The 19,522-nt window shown below is 33.3% G+C and overlaps 1 protein-coding gene and 1 long non-coding RNA gene across 6 annotated transcripts; both read left to right on the top strand.

Moving 5' to 3' along the window:
* Positions 1–9,479, top strand: LOC114074225. Of its 5 annotated transcripts, XR_003574663.1 has the most exons (19): positions 1–762; positions 863–929; positions 1,018–1,120; positions 1,236–1,328; positions 1,405–1,847; positions 1,937–2,015; positions 2,117–2,210; positions 2,471–2,533; positions 2,623–2,819; positions 3,678–3,728; positions 3,835–3,940; positions 4,626–4,785; positions 4,847–4,946; positions 5,835–5,958; positions 6,550–6,678; positions 7,186–7,453; positions 7,539–7,581; positions 7,670–8,032; positions 8,138–9,479. It is a non-coding gene; the product is annotated as an uncharacterized LOC114074225 (long non-coding RNA). The 5 variants fall into 5 exon arrangements; XR_003574662.1 differs by having other exon boundaries at positions 2,744–2,819; positions 7,186–7,581; XR_003574661.1 differs by having other exon boundaries at positions 3,835–3,882; positions 7,186–7,581.
* Positions 9,480–13,493: 4,014 nt separating this feature from the next.
* LOC107008236 (ferric reduction oxidase 6-like) lies at positions 13,494–17,785 on the top strand. The gene is made up of 9 exons (XM_015207178.2): positions 13,494–13,795; positions 13,884–13,977; positions 14,075–14,275; positions 15,266–15,500; positions 15,654–15,981; positions 16,064–16,340; positions 16,444–16,699; positions 16,788–17,220; positions 17,307–17,785. Exons 1-9 carry the CDS (start codon positions 13,564–13,566, stop codon positions 17,474–17,476), a joined length of 2,226 nt encoding a protein of 741 aa, XP_015062664.1. The 5' UTR covers positions 13,494–13,563; the 3' UTR covers positions 17,477–17,785.
* The last annotated feature ends 1,737 nt before the right edge of the window (positions 17,786–19,522 follow it).

Below are 19,522 nucleotides of genomic sequence, written 5' to 3'. Positions count from 1 at the left end.
TCTTTAAGCTTTCTCTCTTCTTTTTTCTTCTTTTTTTATGATGGATTTTACTACTGTGATTTCAAAATTTGATTATGATGCCTTGCTTCTTAGATTCTTTAGGGATTTATGTTGGAGAATTTAATTTCTTGATGTTTCTTGATTGGAATTTAACAGTGTTATTGATATTGTTCTACAATGTCTGTATGATTTTTTCACCAACATTCTACAATGTCTTTTCTGTAGTGAAGAATGTATGGTACCTATAGTTGTCTGAGGGATGTTTTGGTAACTACTTTTAGGGTTTTCTCTAGGGTTGTAATTGTTTGGGAAATCTGTAATGGTGAAGTACTTGATTAAGATCAAATATGTTTCTGGGTTCTTCAAGCAACCTTTCTCTTCTTCTTTTTTCGATGGATTTTCGTACTGCTATTTCAAGAATTTGACTTGTTGATATTTCTTGATTGGGATCCAACCGTGCAATTGCTATTGTTTTGCTTTAGTGGTTGATTATTGTCAGAATTTACAATGTCTGTGTGAATTTTTATCAAGATTCTACAAAGTCTCTTTAGTGAAGAATGTACGGTACCTATAGTTGTCTGATGGATGTTTTGATTACTACTTTTAGACTTTTCTCTAGGGTTGTAATTGTTTGTAAAACCTGTAATGGTGAAGTACTCGGATCAAATAGATTTCTGGTTCTACCAACAGTTGAATGCCTGCTATAAGATTGGATGATACTATTTGGTTTTAATAATCAGTGTGCGTGTTGCCGTCGTCACAGTGAGCTTCCTCTCTTCTCCTTCTTCTTCTTTTTTTGATGGATTTTCATACTGCTATTTCAAGATTTCGTATGATGCCTACTGTATTTTAATTGTCTTAGGTTCTTTAGGGCTTTATGTTAAAGAAGAATCTGACTTCTTGATGTTTCTTGATTGGCATTCAACAATGTAATGTTTTGCTTTAGTGGTTTATTATGTTCAAGTTATAGTGCCTATGTGAATTTTCCACTTTGATGGTTGTTTTCTTCTTTGGCAGTGCCTATGCCTAATTCTAGTGCTAATATGCAAGAGGAGTTTCAGTGGTACTATTTCCAGTGCTTTTACAACCAACCAGTTTGAAGAAAGCAAATGTGTTCCTGGTACTTCTTGTTTTCCTTAAACCCAAACAAGTAAAACATTTGATTTACATACTAAATTTCTTAAGCCTTACTTTGCCCTGATTGATCTTCTTGTTTGAATGTATAATCTGGAAAGCCCAAAGGGGGTCTTGCATTCTGTGAAAGAATCTGCTGAGGATCACCCTTGTGCATCCCACAGTGTCTCCTTCAAGATTGTTGTTATTGAAAGGTCCATCTTTGATAAACCAGTTAACTCAAGGATATTTTCTATCTGGTTTCTTAGATTTTTTTTTATTTGCATGCAGTGAGGATGACCTGCTTTGCACACGTGATTCTCCTTCTCTGTTGCCACTATTGTTAAGTGGGTTAGGGATTCATCTGGGTTTCCTTAACAAATTGAATGCAAGTGATGGTTCATTCAATCTCTTTGGATACATCTCAGGTCCTGACAGTGAAGGTATGCAGGTCCATATTGAGGGATAAGAGATGTGAAGAGAGTCTCAAGAATTATTTGATACCGTGAGCTATGCTCTCCTCTAGGGTAGATAGGGACTCACATAAATTTATTGATGCTGGAAATCGAGGTAAAACGGATGAGCTTATAAGGAAGAAGAAGAGTAGAAGAAATCATTCAGCTCCTCCATGTTACCAAGGCAAGAATAAGTTCTTTGCCATGAGTGAGTCTACAAGAACGGCAGCAGGAAATCACAGTATTAAGACTATTCATGATGTGCCCATTCATGCCCTCGTAATTTGTCCTCGAGTGCTTGTTTTTATTATTAATCATTGATGACAGAAAACGTGTGCAACTAATTAATGTTCTTTTCCATCATGCAGAAACTAGAGAAACTAGAGCAGTAAGTAGACTGCATCATTCTGCTGGGAGCTTCCACAGCAGTCATCCCATTAATGAAAGGTAATGTTATTTAATTTCTTGGGAGGTTTGTTAGGTTTTTTTCTGATATTATCTCAATAAATATGTCAGTAATGAACATGGCCTGATGTTCCTCTCTTCAGGCCAAGTGTGAAAGGGAACTTGTTAACATTTGGAATAGCAATTTGCAAGCTCAAGGGGAGTGTACATGTACACACGATGGGGAGTTAAAAGAAGGTAAACCATCCTGCCACTTGTCCCTGTCCTGAATAAGAGCTGAATTTTCCTAGTGCTTTTTTCAGTTAATTAGCTTCATTTCTTTCACCTACTTTTCAACATTATCTTAGGCTGCAGTCTTGTTAATCATAGAAGCATTAGAGATTACAATGTATCTTTCTAAGACTCCTAGGCCACATAGTCTCTTTCAAATTCCATCTTGCTTATGTTCTGATCTTGTAACAATATTGTCCTGACCTTTTCTTTAATCGATTTTTCAGAATTTGTACCAACAAGAAGTTTTTAGATTCTGGGATGAAATGGAGGGACTTCCAGGGATTACAGTTGAGTACCTTTGCTATATGTTGGATGTTTTTGCTTCTTCTCTATTTCGTTAAGATGATGAACTTTACCTTTTCCTATTGAGATGCAGAACAGTGCTGGAACAGAGAATCTTAATAATCAGTATACTGTACTCAGTGTCACTTTTGGCGTCTTGCATTTTGTTAGCGATTCATTGATTCCTGATACCATTGATAAAAACTGCCTGGCAGGTGCCAAAGTTCTCAAACAGGTTGATAAGAAGTTTATTCCGATTGTGGGAGCATAACACCTGATATAACTGATCAGGTCTATTTTTTCCTTTGCATAATCGGCCAATTTTGGTTTCTTATGAAATTTCTTATAATGCATTTACTTTAAACGATTGTTTCTCTTAGGGATCATTTGGTTGGACTCATTAGCAAATATAAATCTCAGCATAAACTTCCGCATAAATAGTATAACATGTGCTGGCCGCATAAGAAAAGTAATATCCGCATAACTATTAAGCACTCAATTATCCACATAAGATAAATTAAGCTCGACATAACTAATTTATTGGTCATTATTAATATCCTCATGACTTAAGATTTATGATTTTATTATGTATTTAATGGAGAGATGTGGAGTTGTTTCTGAAGGCCCCACTCGCGTAACTTTAAAAAAATAGTTTAATTATAAGAAGTTGTGATTTGTAGTATTTTGAAGAAGAAACTCAAGTGGACAGGCTTTCGTCCTCAATGGCTATTTTCCTTTACAATGGTCTAGATTTTTTATTTTTATTGTTTCTTAAAAGTTGAAATTATGCCATGTAAGAGAATGGGAAATTATATGTTTTTTGATTTTGTTAATGTTTTGAGGATCAATAGAGGTGGGCTGCTGAGAATATGGAAAGTGAGCAGCGAGGCTCTTCGATGAATTCTTATGTTCCTTCATATGCTACTTCTGAGGGTGTATGCTTTACATGAAAATTAATTTACCTTTTTTCCTCTTAGTATGATGTTCCATTCTAGTATCATAATTATTTTTTTCCAAACGAATGTTCTTTCATCACTACTCTATTTCTTTTTTCCATGAGATCTACTTCCTTATAGGACTGGTCTTTTTACGTTTATCATTCTTATTAGTAGTGTACACCTAGTTTGAACTTAACCCAATTTCCACCAGGTATCTGTTGCTATGGCATTGTTACCTGCTATGTTAAGGTGGATGACAATGGTTAGTATTGGTTTCTTTGACATTTATCTAATGCATTTTGATGTGCAGAAAGTTCTGCTCAATTTTTTTTTTACTTCATCGTCTTAAGTGGTACTTTCTTTTGAAGGATCTGGTGTTTCACGAGATGGATTGGTGCTGATGGGATAAAGATATGGTAATCTTTCTGCAAAATGTTGGACCACCATCATCTGTTCTATTGTATTGATGTTGCTGTACGTAATTTCTTTTGCCTGACAACTATGATGTTCATAACTTGGAATGGTTGTTGTAGTCTATAGGATTGCATGCATTACTCAACTGATAGGGTGTTTGACTGTTGGTGTTCATTAATATCTTTTTACAGATGTTCTTTTATTTATTACTCTTTTACTTTTGTAGTTGGGAAATCTGGTATGGTTACACAAAAAATATCGATGCTGAAATTTCATTTGTGCTTTTACAGTTAGATGTTGATGCACATCGCATTTCTGGTGCTTCATTTGCAATGAAATACTTCCATTACCTGTACCACGTCCCAAACTTGTATGGCTGTACACAACACAAAATATTGATGCTTACATTTTGGTTTTGCTTTTATTTTAAGATGTTCATGTACATCTCTTTCCTGGTGCTTCATTTGCAATAAAATACTTACTTTACCTGTACAGGCTGTACTGCCTTCCCAGAAGAAAATGGGTGGCTTGGGGGAAGGGGGGGAGATGAAATATATTTTTGTTGATCACTACTATATGTAGAGCTGTTTTGATTATTTAATCTAGCTGAAGTTGAGCTGGAACATACATACATATTGGTGCTTAGGTACTTCTAGCCAGCTTATGGAGGCAGTATATGTGCCTGTTATGCTTCCTTTTTGTCTGGCCATTTTAACTATGGTTTCTTATGTTTTGTTTACACCAGCAACATCAAAATACAGCCATTCAGATGATATTCAAGCTTTGGTTTTAAAAGAGAGGCTTTGAGCTCCATTCTCTTCATCAAAATCCTTGTCTCTTCATCTTCTATGAGTCTGCGAGTCACAACTTTGAGAATTCTTTCCCATGGTTGAGATTCCATTCAGGTAAGTTCAAGCATAAATCTCTTCTGCTACAACTCTGTCTAACCCTAATTCTCTGTTACAGCACAACAATTTCTCCATGAAACGCTAAATCAAGCAATGACCAAACTTAGCCGAATTTCAGAACCATTGAACTGGTGCATACCCCTTGTTGGATTCTCGAGGTAAGTAGATCAAAACTGAAATGACCTGCTGTGAATACTTCTTATTAGAAATAATCAATTTCTGCTTTTTACAGTCAGACATTATGATAATTAATCAAAATTGAAGCTCGATCAACCTAGCTAAGATTAGTAAGTGTTTTTTTTGTGTGTGAGAATTGGTTTCTGTTAAAAACAATTTCAAAACACCTAATCATTTTTTGAAACTTCAATATGGGTGAAATTAATATGTCAGAAGTGGCTAAACATCATTATTTATTACTAATCATATAGGATTTCAAAATATTAAAAAAGACCCCCTGACCAACAAGGTCCTTGCATTACAGTTGTTCCCGCAGAACAAAAAAATCTCCCTTTTGTTATGGGAAAACAATGCATAACCATGTTTCTAGCTTCTTTTGGTTGCAAAAACAGGCCAATGTTAACAAGGACATGTCATACATATTTGTTTTACTGATTGGAGTACTGTATTTCGTATTACAATGTGTCTGCTGTTTTCCAAGACTGATAATTCTTCTAGTTTGAACATTCAAACTATTATCAAGGTATATTTGCTGATGGGTCACCATTCATTTCTCTTACCTTTACTGCTGTTTTGTTCACTTATAGATCTAGCGACTTCTATGGGTGATTTATTAAGCGGATTTTCTGAAAAAGGTTTTTTATGAGACAATGCTTCCCACTTTCAAGTGTTGGGTAAAATAAATGTATGTGCAGATAGTCTTCAATAACTCGTTACAAATAATGTACTAATCTGTTTTTCTCCTGGTAAAGAGAGTGCTTACTTTAATCCTGAAAAAAAGTGTGTTTACTTTGGTGAGTATGCAAATGAAGTACTATTAGTTGGAGTTGATAAATCACATTCTTTTGGTCTTGTTTATTATGTGGCAGTTTATAGTGTTTCAGTGGACGAGTCCACTTGAGCTTTGTATTGCTTCTCGGCGGTGGAGACTCCTTAGCAAGGAAGCTGGAGCTGCTTATTCTTTTTTGATCTCTTCCATTGTTAAAGGTGAAGGTAAGAGCTGAATTATCAGAGGTAATACAGCCAATATGATGTGACTATGATTGACAGAATTAATACTGGAGAAATAATCTTTTCTCTTGCTATTTGGTGAAGTACAAAGGTATATGTCATTTTATATGTCAGACTTTTCTTACACTTGGGATCAGTTTTTGTTTACTGTTCACGGAATCACCTTTTAGCAGTAATTTATTTTATTGAAACTGGTCAACTCAATTTAATCGATACAATAATTGTGTGTCTAAAAGAAGTTATATAGGGAATTTATATGAATCAGCGAGCCTTTCCCCTTTTTACGAAACTAGGTTGTTTCCTTTCTATTACAGACAGATTTTTACCTGTCAATTGTATGCTATGTATCTTTGAGAAAATTGTATCTTATTCACAATAATAAGTTTTCTTGAAGCCAATGTGAAATCGAAACACTGACGAGAAGCTAAGTTTCCATGGCAGTCTGGCTTGTCCTATCAATTGCATTTCCAGTTTGATTTTATGCTCTCATTTTTTCTGCCGGAGTTCAATATGTTTCTGTATTTTTTTCATATCACCTCTTCCGATGGATTTATTAGCATTGTGAATTTCCAGGGTGACTGTCTTTTGCAACGTAAAGGCGCGGACATGATTTTCTTGTAAAATCGTTTTAATATCAACGTTGTAAGTGGGCTAATATCTCCTGACATGCATTCGTATGTGAAATACTTGTGCAATCTACAGGTATATGTCATGCTTGGAGTTTGTCTTTTAGATACTTTGATAGAACCACAGTACATGTGAACTTTCCTTTTGTTGATATCTGTTTATATATTTGAATGAAAGATGCTTTAGTATATTTTCTCTACTTCTTTTACCCCAATTTAGATGACCTAGTCAATGGTGTTTTAAATTTGGTCACATTGTGATGGTAGATTGTCAGATCTCAGGTTAGGTAGTGGTGACATTATCAATAGGTATCGATTGCTCATTGGTTGTATTAGGTGGTTGATTTGACCGGGGGGGGGGGGTATCTGGTGGAGATTGGTGCTGACCTTGGAGGTTGTACAAAAGATCTACCATTAGCATAGTAGAACTTAGCGGGAAGGCAGGGAAAAATAGGTAGAAAGATATAGACGTTAAATCAAAATGTTGATTTCCTGATTCCTCGCCTAAAATCAATTCATGGGAGCTTTTTAGCCCAATTCCTGCTTTGAATATTTCTAGTGTTTGACATCTTTGAAATTGCAGCTATGAAAGGGCTGAGATCCAAACTTTGTAATGTTGACACCGACCAAGGAGCACTTGGCAGAAGGAATAAACTGGAGAGTTGGGAAGAGACCACCGACTTGTCACTTCCAATCATGGTAATACCGTTATGAGGGAATAACTAAAGAATGTAAATCGCATTACACCTCTTCATGATTTTGCAGCCATGCTGAGAAGTAGCTAGTTTAATACTTTGTTCATTTCGAATTAGGTACCACTTTAAACTAATAACCTTATGAGTCTAGATTCAGTAAGTTTCACTGTCCTTTGTTTTATGGTGGTTTCATGTACAATCTGCTAACATCCTTTGAATCTAATGTTATCATCATCTGCAGGTACAAAAATTATATTTACTATGTGTGCGGAGATCACATAGAGGTAAATGTAGCTTTTGGTATTATAATATGTTTTACATTCTTATTCTGTCCTCGTATGGTAATATCATGGCCTTTTGGTCGTCTTGCAGTTGAACATTCTCATCTATAACTAATATTGGAGCATCCTCCTTATTGTTTGACAATAGCATCTTTGTGTATGACATCACTGCTTGATTATAAGATGTTCTGCCAACTTCCGTTGCAAGCCATCAACACTTATCTCAAATCTACATTTTGCTTCCTCACAATACTTGCAAGTACATACTAGATCCACCCAATCTGTTGGTATTCTGTCATGGCCTCACCAATTTTATTGTGCTAGACAGTTTAACAGATCATTATTGTAATAGTACAAGTGATGGTTTGTTCTGTCTGGATAATTACAAGTCAGACCTGTAGCACATGGCTTATGATATCACCGCCTGCTTATGGGAAGTTCTGTCTCTTCAATTGTGAGCCATTAACACTTGCCATGTATATTCTTACTCCTTGCCCTTATATATTTTACTCGTCTCTTCACTCACACATGTTTCTGCTTTTCTGTATTGTTCTCCTAGAACACCTATGCTATCGAGTTCTGCAAAATTTGTTTTCAAGATAGGTGCTCCAAGGATGAAAACTTTTGCTGAAAGTTATGAACAAGTTATTGGCATAACAATGAAGATACCCCTTTCAAATATTTGCTTCGTGACGAAAAGTTATGCTAGCCCTTTCCTTAGCATTCCCTTCTTAATTTATTTACTTTAATTCTCTTTCCATGTTTGATTAAGCTTTTTCACTCACTTTTAAAATTGTATTGGTATGTGTTGTTTTCTTAGGAATAATGGTGCCAGAATTCAGCAAAAAATTGCTGTCAAGGAAAGAAAAGAAAAGAAAACTTCAGCGTACAAACTGCAATTTTAAGAACAGATCGCTGCAAGTAGTACAATCATGGCGAAGTTAGATAGATTGCCGTTTCAGGTGTTGACTTTCCCGGAGAAAGTTACCTATCCTTCTCCCTTCAATTTCCGTGCTTTTATTTACCTTTTGTCTCATTGTTTCCTTTTTGTCTTTCCGTGGTCAATTAAGCTTCACTAACAGGCGATTTTACTGGTGTCTGTTATTCCCCTGGAATTCCTGTGCTAGTTTGTATGTTCTAGTAGTAGTACGGACATTGAGAAAAGCTTAAGAAAGGCATTTGATGGGCTTTGGCCGAGCAGATGGTGTTTGGAGGAAGCTCTTCAAACTGTGAAGAGCGAGGAGGCTGGCGACAAGCCCATGGATGTGGCTTGAACCCGATGTGAAATGTGAAAACATGTACAATAAAGTAGGTTTTCCATGTCAGTCAGGCATGTCATATTACAGTTTTTCAGGTGGAGTTCAATTTCTTTCTATCTTTTGTCACATTTCCTCTTCAGCTGGATTCAGTTGCAGCATAAATTTTCCAGATTTGTAAATCATTCCTTGCCTTAGACAAGAAGCTGAATTTCCTTGGTAGTCAGGTGTGTCCTACTGTCCTATCATGCTTTTTCTGGTGGAATTCAATATCTTTCTTTTTTTCTTATTTCCTCTTCTGCTGGATGATTGTTACTCGTTGTATTACAATGTTAGTTTAAGAGCGACTTTTGTTTTGATTTTCACTTAAATTTTTATTTTATCATAATCTTTAAAATTTCCTACCATTTAAAGAAAAATAAAAAATCTCCTTCAGAATCACTTATGCCTGAGGTATAAGCAAGTCAGTGATCTATTTGGATTTCCTATTCCCTCTATGATATATCTCTCCCCTCTCGGATACATCTTTTGCCCGTGTATCCGGAAGTCTAGTGATACATCCGAAATCCATAGGAAATAATGTAATTAGCTCTTAACACTATGAGATTTATGTAAATCATACTAAATTTTATTGTATCGTTTAAATTCATTATCAAGTAACAACAAAAAGACTAATTTTGTGTAACGACCGATTTCATGTGATTGCATCGTTATTTTAATATTTTCTTCTCATTTTGTCTTTATTTTACCATTTACCCTATCTTTTCATAGTAACATTACTCTATACCTTAATGCGTTTTTTTTTAGGTTTATCATTTAAATTAAAGATGATGACATTATATAACGATAGACAACAATACAATATATCCGAATATTGTATTCATTAAAACAATACGTTACGATATAACATATTATGAGGTAATTTATATCTTGAGTTTGAAAATTGATAAATAATATTAATTTGAGACATTTTTAATAAGATAAACAAGTAATATGAGACGAAGACGATATGAAACGGACAATGAAACCAAAAATACACCATAAGATTCCTCGAATAGATGTTTGATGTCCCTACAAATGGACGGATTCTGTTGCTGATGTTGAATTTGGGTGAGGAATGAGTGACTCTAGTTTATTCTTTAAGAAAATGTCATAATCAATTTGCTCACATCACATTAATTTGAGTAGTTTTACGTTCATAAATACACCATCATTTTCTGTATGGTTATTTGCACACTTCCAAGAAATTACGGATCATAAAAAAAATTGTGTCTTTTAGCAACTAATTGTAGGATATCTTTAGGTCATGGAAGAGCCACGCCATTGTTTGGTTTTATTTGGTTATTATTGAATTTGTCCGTGCTTCACGCGGTTATGAAATACGGTAAGATGTCATTATATATATGAATAAAAGGATCAAAAATACTCTTGTACTATTCGTCTATTCGAAAAGGCTAAAAATACCTCTCATCCACCTATTGGGCTAAAAATACTCTCAGACAACCTTTTTTGGTCTTATATTGCCCTATAAACTAATAGTCTTATATTTTTTAATTATTATTAATATTAATTATTACGCAACATCTTTCTATTGAATAAAGTTGAGCAACTTTCACATATAGCAAACATATTTGTATGCTATAACTATAGTTTGCATAATTGCTCTCCATAGCAAACATAGATTTGTATATTTCGCTATATATATATACAAAAGAAAGCAATTGTATAATCTGTTTTGATATATATATAAAAAAAAAACAATTATATAATATGTATTTATATAAAGCAAAAAAGAGAAATTCAGTTCTCGCATAATAGAAATTAAATTAATAAACATCGTACCAAATCTTTACATAAATGGACAGTTAAGAAAATTTTAAAACACATCAACATACACACACATTTATACCAGTAAAGGAGTAAATTAATAATCATAAATTCAGTTCTCACATATTTTTTTTTGTGTGTAGAATTTCAGAAACTTAAATTGGAACATTGAAACAAAACGATGAACCAGTAATTTTTCCGAAGGTTAATTGTAGTTATACCAATTATAATTTATATTAGAATTAATATATATTTGATTTTTTTATTTAAAAAAATCATATATAGAAAAATTATTTTTCTAAAAAAGCTAACTTTTATATCTAAAATTAACATTATAAAAATGTTACGTAAAAATAATTAAATATACAAGAGATTTTAATTAAAACATACCATTTATATAATGTTTAATTAAAATTTTTTATATTATTAAAATATTCAATAATATGAATTGGTCTGACGAATAGTATTATATCGAATTTGGTTTAATACTATTCACACACTAAAATAATATAAAATTTAATGTTAGATTGAAGCTTTAAAAAATTAAATTTCGCATGAAATAAATTTTTTATGTAAAATTTGGTGTTAGATTGTCGACAGTCTCAATTATACTACAGTAAAATTAAATTTGTGGGTTTGGTAGGGGACTAGTTGTTGAAGAATATATTTTAACCAAAGAAAAAACAAAAAAGAGTCAAGTCATTAACAAGTACCTACAAATAGCCATACTTAACAATATGATTTTATAACGAGAGTACTTATATTTTATTTCAATCTTGATATTATTAAGAAACTATTTTCATTATATTATTGATTTAAAAATGAAAATATATACTCACTGTTATAAAATAGTATTTGTGGATGTCCGCATATTATGAAGTTACTCCTATCAATTATTTTTCTCCATAATCATAACCTTCACTATTATTCTTGTAATATTTTACTTTCATAACCTTCACTATTATATTCATGTCAATGACTAATCTTTTGTACGTTTCTATGATGCAGGTAGGGGTGTACAAACCGAATCATTAAGTCAAACCGAACCGTTGAATTAAATCAAACCGGAAAAAAATTCGACTTGTAATTTGGCGATTGAAAAAAAAACGACTACTCTTGGTTTGATTTGGTATTAGTAAAAAAAAGAATCAAATCGAACTCAAACCAAACCGACACATACATATATACATACTTTATTTTATTTATAGATAAAAAATATTATTTACATATAATCTACTTTGGTAATATATTTTTAGTTAGTTTATGATTTTTCAATTTTATATATTTTATTTCAAATTTGAATTTGTAAAATTTTGTATATATACATATATATAATTTATTTTATTTATAGCTAAAAAATATTATTTAAGGATAATGCCCAAATACCCCCTCAACCTATGCCCGAAATCTCAGAGACACACTTATACTATACTAAGGTTCCTATTACCCCCTGAACTTATTTTATTAATAATTTTTTATCCCTTTTTAGCCTACGTGACACTATCTTGTGGGCCCAACGATGATTGACTTTTTTTCAAACTAGTGCCACGTATGCTAAAAATTGGTAGAAAATTACTTATAAAATAAGTTCAGGGGGGTAATAGGACCTTAGTATAATACAAGTGTGTTTTTGGGATTTCGGGCATAGGTTGAGGGGGGTACTTGTGCATTTTCCCTATTATTTATAATGTACTTTGCTAATGTAATTTTCTTTTGTTTATAGTTCTCAATGTGTGTGTATATATATATATATGTATAATTTATTTTATTTATAGATAAAATTGTTTACATATAATCTACTTTGTTAATAAATTTTTTGATAGTTTATAATTTTCAATTTTGTACGGCTTATTTCAAATTTGGGCTTGTAAAATTTTGTAAATATTATATATATATTATTTTATTTTATTTATAACCAAAAAATATCATTTATAATATACTTTGTTAATATATTTTAAGTTAATTTATAGTTTTCAATGTTTATCTACTTTATTTCAAATTTGGACTTGTAAAAATTGTAAATGCTTTATTTTGTGTTAAGATCCGAAGTTATAATTATATTGTTATAGTTTTTCAAATTCGAAGTTAACAATTTACTTTGTAAATATCTTTTGTATTCACTTTGCATCTAGCTTTCAATCTTATTAGTTTAGCATAATGAACATTGATATTTCAAAAAAACTATTTTGTACTCATATGAATTTGATAGTTTTTTCGAAAATTTCCATTCACTTAACACTTTTAAGTTTATTTTATCACACACGTAAGTGAAAAAATGTTTATCGTTTTTTCAAATGAGGTATAGTTATAAAAAACCAAAAAACAAAACAAAATCGAAAGAATCGACTAATACCGAAACCGAACCGACCTATGTACACCCTAGTTGCAGGTGTAAGCGTTACTTAAAGATTTGATTAATACTTTAAAGAATAAGAAAACACTCTTATATCTTATCTCTATATTTCTATTATTTTCACCATCTATTTTTCATGTCTTATTTTGTTGTTCTTCTTTTAACTTTAGATTCTATGTCGAAATTATTAACTTTACCCTTTCATCTTTTATTTCAACGATATATTTCTACTAGTGAAAAAGACAGAATTTCAAACAAATGAATGAATAATTCAAGCTCATCATCACCATTCACTGTTGATAATAGTCTATGTCTTCATGTTTTAATGTTAATAGTACCTCGTATTTCTATAGGAATACTAAGTATTTATCTTTTCCCATGCTAATTTTTTGAGTGGTCCAATTTTCTGTGGCCTAATTTGTGCCAGATTTCAGCTTAAATTCTGTACTAAATGTTGATGGCTTTTGGTTTCTTCTAAAACTTTTTTTTTTTGTATATATTGGTAACTACTTTAGGTGTGTTTTGACATAGGCTAAAAAAGATTCTAAAATGGGTGAACTCTCAAGCCAAGAACCTCTTCTTTTGAAAAAAGATGATGAATTTGATTATCTCAGAAAGACACCATTTTTGGTCTCATCAACAAAGTTCATTCTCAAACTAGTAATGTGGGTGATTTTTATTACATGGGCTGCTTTTATTTTCTTGTTGCCTACAAAGTTCACTAATGAAATTTTTGGGACAATTGTTGGAGCCACCAAAGGATCTATTTTTCGGACAGCAGGTTTTTTAACAATTTCAAAGTTTATTGCTTTTGTTGTTTACGATTTGTTAGTAGTTAGTGAGTAATTTTAGTTTCTATTGGATTGCAGGTAGCACATCGTTGTTATTCAGTTTCCCAATTATCATGATTGCATTTCTTGCAATTATTCTTCTCGTTGTCTCGGGGGAAGATCAACCTCAAATGTATGTGTGTGTGTGTGTGTGTGTTTGCTAGCTTGATTATAAGAACATGATGTTATATTTGAACTGTGAACTCATATGGAATTTTTAATTGTTGTAGTAAGAAGGCTGGTAAAGGACCAACTTTTAGATTATGGACATTCCCTGTGCTGGTGGATGGACCATTTGGGGTTGTTACAGCTGCGGAAATGATTGGCGTTATAATCTTCTCGGTCTACATCGTCTGGGCTGTAGTTATGTACAGTATACAGAATGTTGACATCTTATCTTTGTATCATTTACCAGACATGAAAGAGAGAAGGTAATTCTGTCATTATGATCATATATGTTACCTGCTTGTGTGTTTTTTCTGTGTAATCGAAGAGAAAACTTGATTAAGGCCTATAGCTGTCTATAACTTAGACCATGTTATTCCTTCTGGCTTGGAAAAATGATCATCTTTTCAGAGAACTAGTTACCTTAATCCTATCAAATATACATGTATGTCTGAGTTATATAAGTCGTAATTCGTATTCCAAAGGAACCATAGTTATTTCACATAATTTTGCATCTTTTTGGACTTCAACTGCTCTACATTCAGAAATGTTTCAATCCAATACACCCTTAGTTCTAATTTTGGTCTTTCTTTCAACTTCTGTTCTTATATTATCTTCTTATACAGTAGCTCTTAGTTCTCCAGAATTCTGGAAGTACTGAAACTCTTTTCTCAAATTATTGACAATTCCAATTTACTGAAACAGGAACTAGACATGGCGTCGCTTAAAGATTTGTTCTATTCTTCAACCAGAATTTATACTCACCTACTGAAATAATGAAATATATCATAGCTTTTGATGTTTATATATGTCCCCCATAATGAAAACAAACTGATTTAGATCAGTTGAGCACCGTCAAATTTCTGCATCACTAGCTAATTTCAGGCTATTTTGTGTATTCGCTGATTTTAGTCACTTCACTGATTTAAATGATCTTATAAATTCATTTGCTGCACGTTACCTAGTCCGACTGGTGTTAAATCGGGAATAACAGATGGATTTTCTCTTTGTTTTCTATGTCCTCTCTTCTTTATCATCCCAATTTGTAAATTGTGCATCTGTTGAATCTAAAAATAATTCCATGTGAAAATGTTTCGAAGTGACTGGATATTAACAGTTACAGCCACATAGTGCTTATCTCAGACTTAGAACCAGTTCATAGTTGTTGGATTGAAGGTTTCCTTTAGCAGCAAGGTTTTCTTTTTCCACAGCTTCTGCTTCATTGACTAATATATATGTTGTGGTAATATTTTCAGTGCTAAGTTGCTGGAGCTGACAGGTCTCCGTTTTGGATTCATTGGATTAATCTGCTTAGCGTTTTTGTTTCTTCCTGTTGCACGTGGTTCAGTTCTTCTTCGAGCCATAGATATCCCTTTTGAACATGCCACTAGATATCATGTTTGGCTGGGACATCTTACTATGGCTATTTTTAGCCTTCATGGTCTATTCTATATTATTGGCTGGGCAATTCAAGGGAGACTTTTGGAAGAAGTGAGTTCTAAAACTGAAAGTTTCATTTATCTTGCCCGTAGAGATTCCTTTTATTTGTGTACCGTATACTAAGACCTTCACCAATTTTATTAATGTTAATGGAGAGTAATCAATGAAGGGAGACTTAGACTTTGTCAATTTTGTTTGCTGCAGCTAGTCGGCTGGAAAAACATAGGAATAGCCAATCTTCCAGGAGTTATCAGCCTTTTAGCTGGTTTATTGATGTGGGTGACTTCACTTCCTGGAGTAAGGAGAAAAAACTTTGAGCTGTTCTTCTATACACACCAATTGTATGTGGTGTTTGTGGTGTTCCTGGCTTTGCATGTCGGTGATTTCGTCTTCATGATGGCTGGAGCTGGGATCTTCCTGTTCATGCTTGATCGGTTCCTTAGATTCTTCCAGTCACGAAAGACAGTTGACATACTTTCGGCCACATGCTTTCCTTGTGGAACCGTTGAACTCGTTATTTCAAAACCTGCAAGTAAGAATAAATCTTTGACTCAACTGATTTACTCACTGCTGCATTTTTCAGTGATTCTAACACTTCTTCCCTCACGATGTAGATTTACATTACAACGCTCTTGGCTGGATATTCTTACAAATACGCGAGTTGTCCTGTCTGCAGTGGCACCCTTTCAGTGTCTCTTCTAGTCCCCTTGATGGCAAACATCATCTTGCGATTCTCATAAAGGTTCTTGGAGATTGGACTGAAAAACTGAAGGGAAACATCTTGAATCTTTCTGTAGAAGAATCTGAGACGGAGCCTCTTTTGCTGCATAACAGGAAAATTACAGCTTCTGTTGAAGGTCCTTATGGACATGAATCACCATACCACTTAACGTATGTAAATGCGCAGCAATATCTGCTGAATATTCAATTAATTTATTTTTCAGTTATGAAGCCATTGACTAATTAATTGCCTTGAACATGTTTCTCCTCTCAGGTATGAAAATCTCATTTTGGTAGCAGGTGGAATTGGAATTTCTCCCTTCCTAGCTATCCTGAGTGATATCCTCCACCGTATCAACGATAGCTCGCCTTGCCTGCCAAGAAATATACTAATAGTATGGGCTATCAAAAACTCAGATGAGCTTCCACTTCTTGAAACAGTTGACATGGAGGCAATCTGTCCACTTTTCTCTGATAAACTGAATCTTGAGATTCAAACATATGTGACACGGGAATCACAGCCTTCATTGGTAATAGGTTTCTGCCTATTTTCATTTTGTTTATGTATCATCACCCTATTTATATGTGTTACTAATTATTACTTCGTTTATCTCTCAGGAGGAGGGTAAAACACCCAAAGCAATGCACCACTCCTCAATCTCCCCTGGCTTCAAAGGATGTCGAATGTCTGGTTTGGTTGGTACTGGACATGTTGTATGGTCTGGATTATATGTCATAGTATCCACCATAGGGTTTGTGATCACTGTAGCATTGCTGGACATTTTCTACATAAATCCATTCAATATAACTTACTGGTGGTACAAGGGGCTTTTGTTGATTGGATGCATGACTGCAAGTATTCTTATATTTGGGGGTTTCGTTATCGCTTTATGGCATCTTTGGGAAAGGAAAACCTCATCGAAGGAGGAACCACAGGACGCCACAAAGAAAGCTGACATCTTGCAGCAGAAAGAAGCCTCTTTACACAGTAACTTTGGAGAGGCTCGATATGTTAATAATATTCGATATGGTCAAAGACCTGATTTCCAAGGTATGAACAGCATTTGAACTTTACAAGGTCCTTATGCTTCTCCTTTTTTTTCTTGAAAATGTGTTTGAAGTTTTTTTATTCTGCAGAGATATTTGGATCACATGCAAAGAGCTGGGGAAGTGTAGATATTGGTGTAATTGTGTGTGGTCCTCCTACTCTTCAGTCCAGTGTTGCTAAAGAATGCAGAAGCCAGAACTTGAAGAGAAGAGGTCATCAGGCTATTTTCCATTTCAACAGCCACAGTTTTGACCTCTAGATGACACTAGTAAACATGGGTGGAGCTAGCTAGGGTACAGGAAGGGGTTCATCTGAAGCCCTTTCGTCAATGTTCATATGTTTATTCCTTCATATTCTGGCTCCGTTATTGCCAGTAAGCATCTGATAACTCATATAAGGAGTACTTTTTACTGCTCTAATGAGAAAAAAAAAGGATCATATCAGCTATAATATTATATCTCTGATCCTTGTAGCATGTATCTGCAGTAAGCATCTTGTAAATTTTCAATTGTTGTAAATGCAGAATATACATATATAACAATATCAATGAAATTTTATGAATTTCATATAAATAACTGTCTACCAACTGTTTAAACTACAAATAGTCCATATAGTAGCATAATTCACGTATGATATCGTAGAACCTCTACTTCGTTGGACCAATGAGAATGTTTTATCTATGCATACTACAACGGAAAAGACCTCCAACATGAATACAAATAGTGAAATTGTAAAGATCTTGTAAAATGGACTTATTTGCTTTGGGCAATTCAATGTTTTCTTTTGTTTTCCGAACCGGTGTCGGGGATAACACTCTCAACATGATTTTATCTATACTGAATCTGGTTAAGGTCGAAGCACTTTCACCCGTGCACCACAATCGGTGTTCGTGGACAATGTTGATAATGAATGGCAAAGGATTGAGTGACTCCGGTAAGTCTTTGGGTTAGACACATCAAATTTTTAATACCACACAAATTTCAGTTTTTTTGTAGTCTCAATTAATTTATCACCCATTTCTCATTTTGTCTTCGCTTTTCAGACAGTTATCATTGATAACAACATTTGGAAACACAGACCAAAATAAATAGGTCCATGTTCGACCGAAAAAATTTAAAAGAATAGAAAGAAGTGTGCTATAGATTAAAGAAAATAAAAAGGGATGTCAAAGACACATCTATATTATTTTCATTTTTTAAATTTTATACTTAAACTATTAAAAGTGATTTTTAGAGCGAAAAGTAAAATATCTTTCAATTTTGAGTAATTGTTTCTGCAGATTATTTGTGCCTTTTTTAGTTATAAATTCAATAGGTAAATAAAAGTGAATCTTGCAAAAAAAAATTCTCGACAATCAAGATATATAAACCATTAATTTGTATAAATTGATGTGGAACTCTATAATAATCTAATATACACTTCTTTAGATTGAATTTACATGTCATTGATACTATGCATACAGCCAATATGCGCAATATACTAGTGTATACTAATAATTGCAATTATCGTATACATCAACTAAATTTACACATAATTTATTATAGATAAAATTTATGTACACATGTAATCTTACAGATATAAGAAAAATATAATATATGTTTCATACTAGAATTACTATACATATCAACTAAATTTACACGTTAATTTGTAAATAAAATGTAAATATGTAGTATGTTATTTAGGTTATGTTTACATTATGTACTTACAATTGCTATTGTTGTTAATATTCTTTTATTATTTGGCTAATTATTGCCATACTATTAGACCTAGAATTTCCTAATAAATTTAAGGTATGGGAAAATTATGCGGTTTAATATATTTATATTATTTATTACTCATCATAGTTATAGTTTGCTATAATTATCACTCACGACTAACATGATACATTAATTACATAGACGGACTTTGAGTTTGTATAACACATTTGTATATGTATAATTCACCATAATATACAAATACATATGTATAATATACAATTATCTAATCGATATACATATACAATTTACCTCTCTTCCACTGTCTTCCCTCTCTCGGTCGCCTCTCTCCTTCCTCTCCAAACCTCGCTCGCCTCTCTCCTCTCTCTCCAATCTCGCTTGCCATTTACACAAATGCATATGTATAATATACAATTATCTAACCAAAATACATATACAATTCGCCTCTCTCCCAATCTGCCCTTTCTCGCTCACCTCTCTCCCAATGTCGCTCGCCTGTTTCCTCCTTTTCCGAATCTCGCTCGCCTATCTCCTCCCTCTACCAATCTCGCTTGCCGTATATACAAATATATTGTATAATATACAATTAT

This window comes from Solanum pennellii, chromosome 1, assembly GCF_001406875.1.
Source record: "Solanum pennellii chromosome 1, SPENNV200".
In the NCBI taxonomy this organism is placed as follows: Eukaryota; Viridiplantae; Streptophyta; class Magnoliopsida; order Solanales; family Solanaceae; genus Solanum; species Solanum pennellii.
This window is presented reverse-complemented; position numbering and strand designations above follow the sequence as displayed.

Excerpts from the sequence above, each read along its gene's own strand:
- LOC107008236 (XM_015207178.2), top strand. The coding sequence starts at position 13,564 with ATGGGTGAACTCTCAAGCCAAGAACCTCTTCTTTTGAAAAAAGATGAT. Across the intron at positions 13,796-13,883 it reads ATCTATTTTTCGGACAGCAG|GTAGCACATCGTTGTTATTC; the intron begins GTTTTTTAACAA and ends ATTGGATTGCAG. Across the intron at positions 17,221-17,306 it reads TCAAAGACCTGATTTCCAAG|AGATATTTGGATCACATGCA; the intron begins GTATGAACAGCA and ends TTTATTCTGCAG.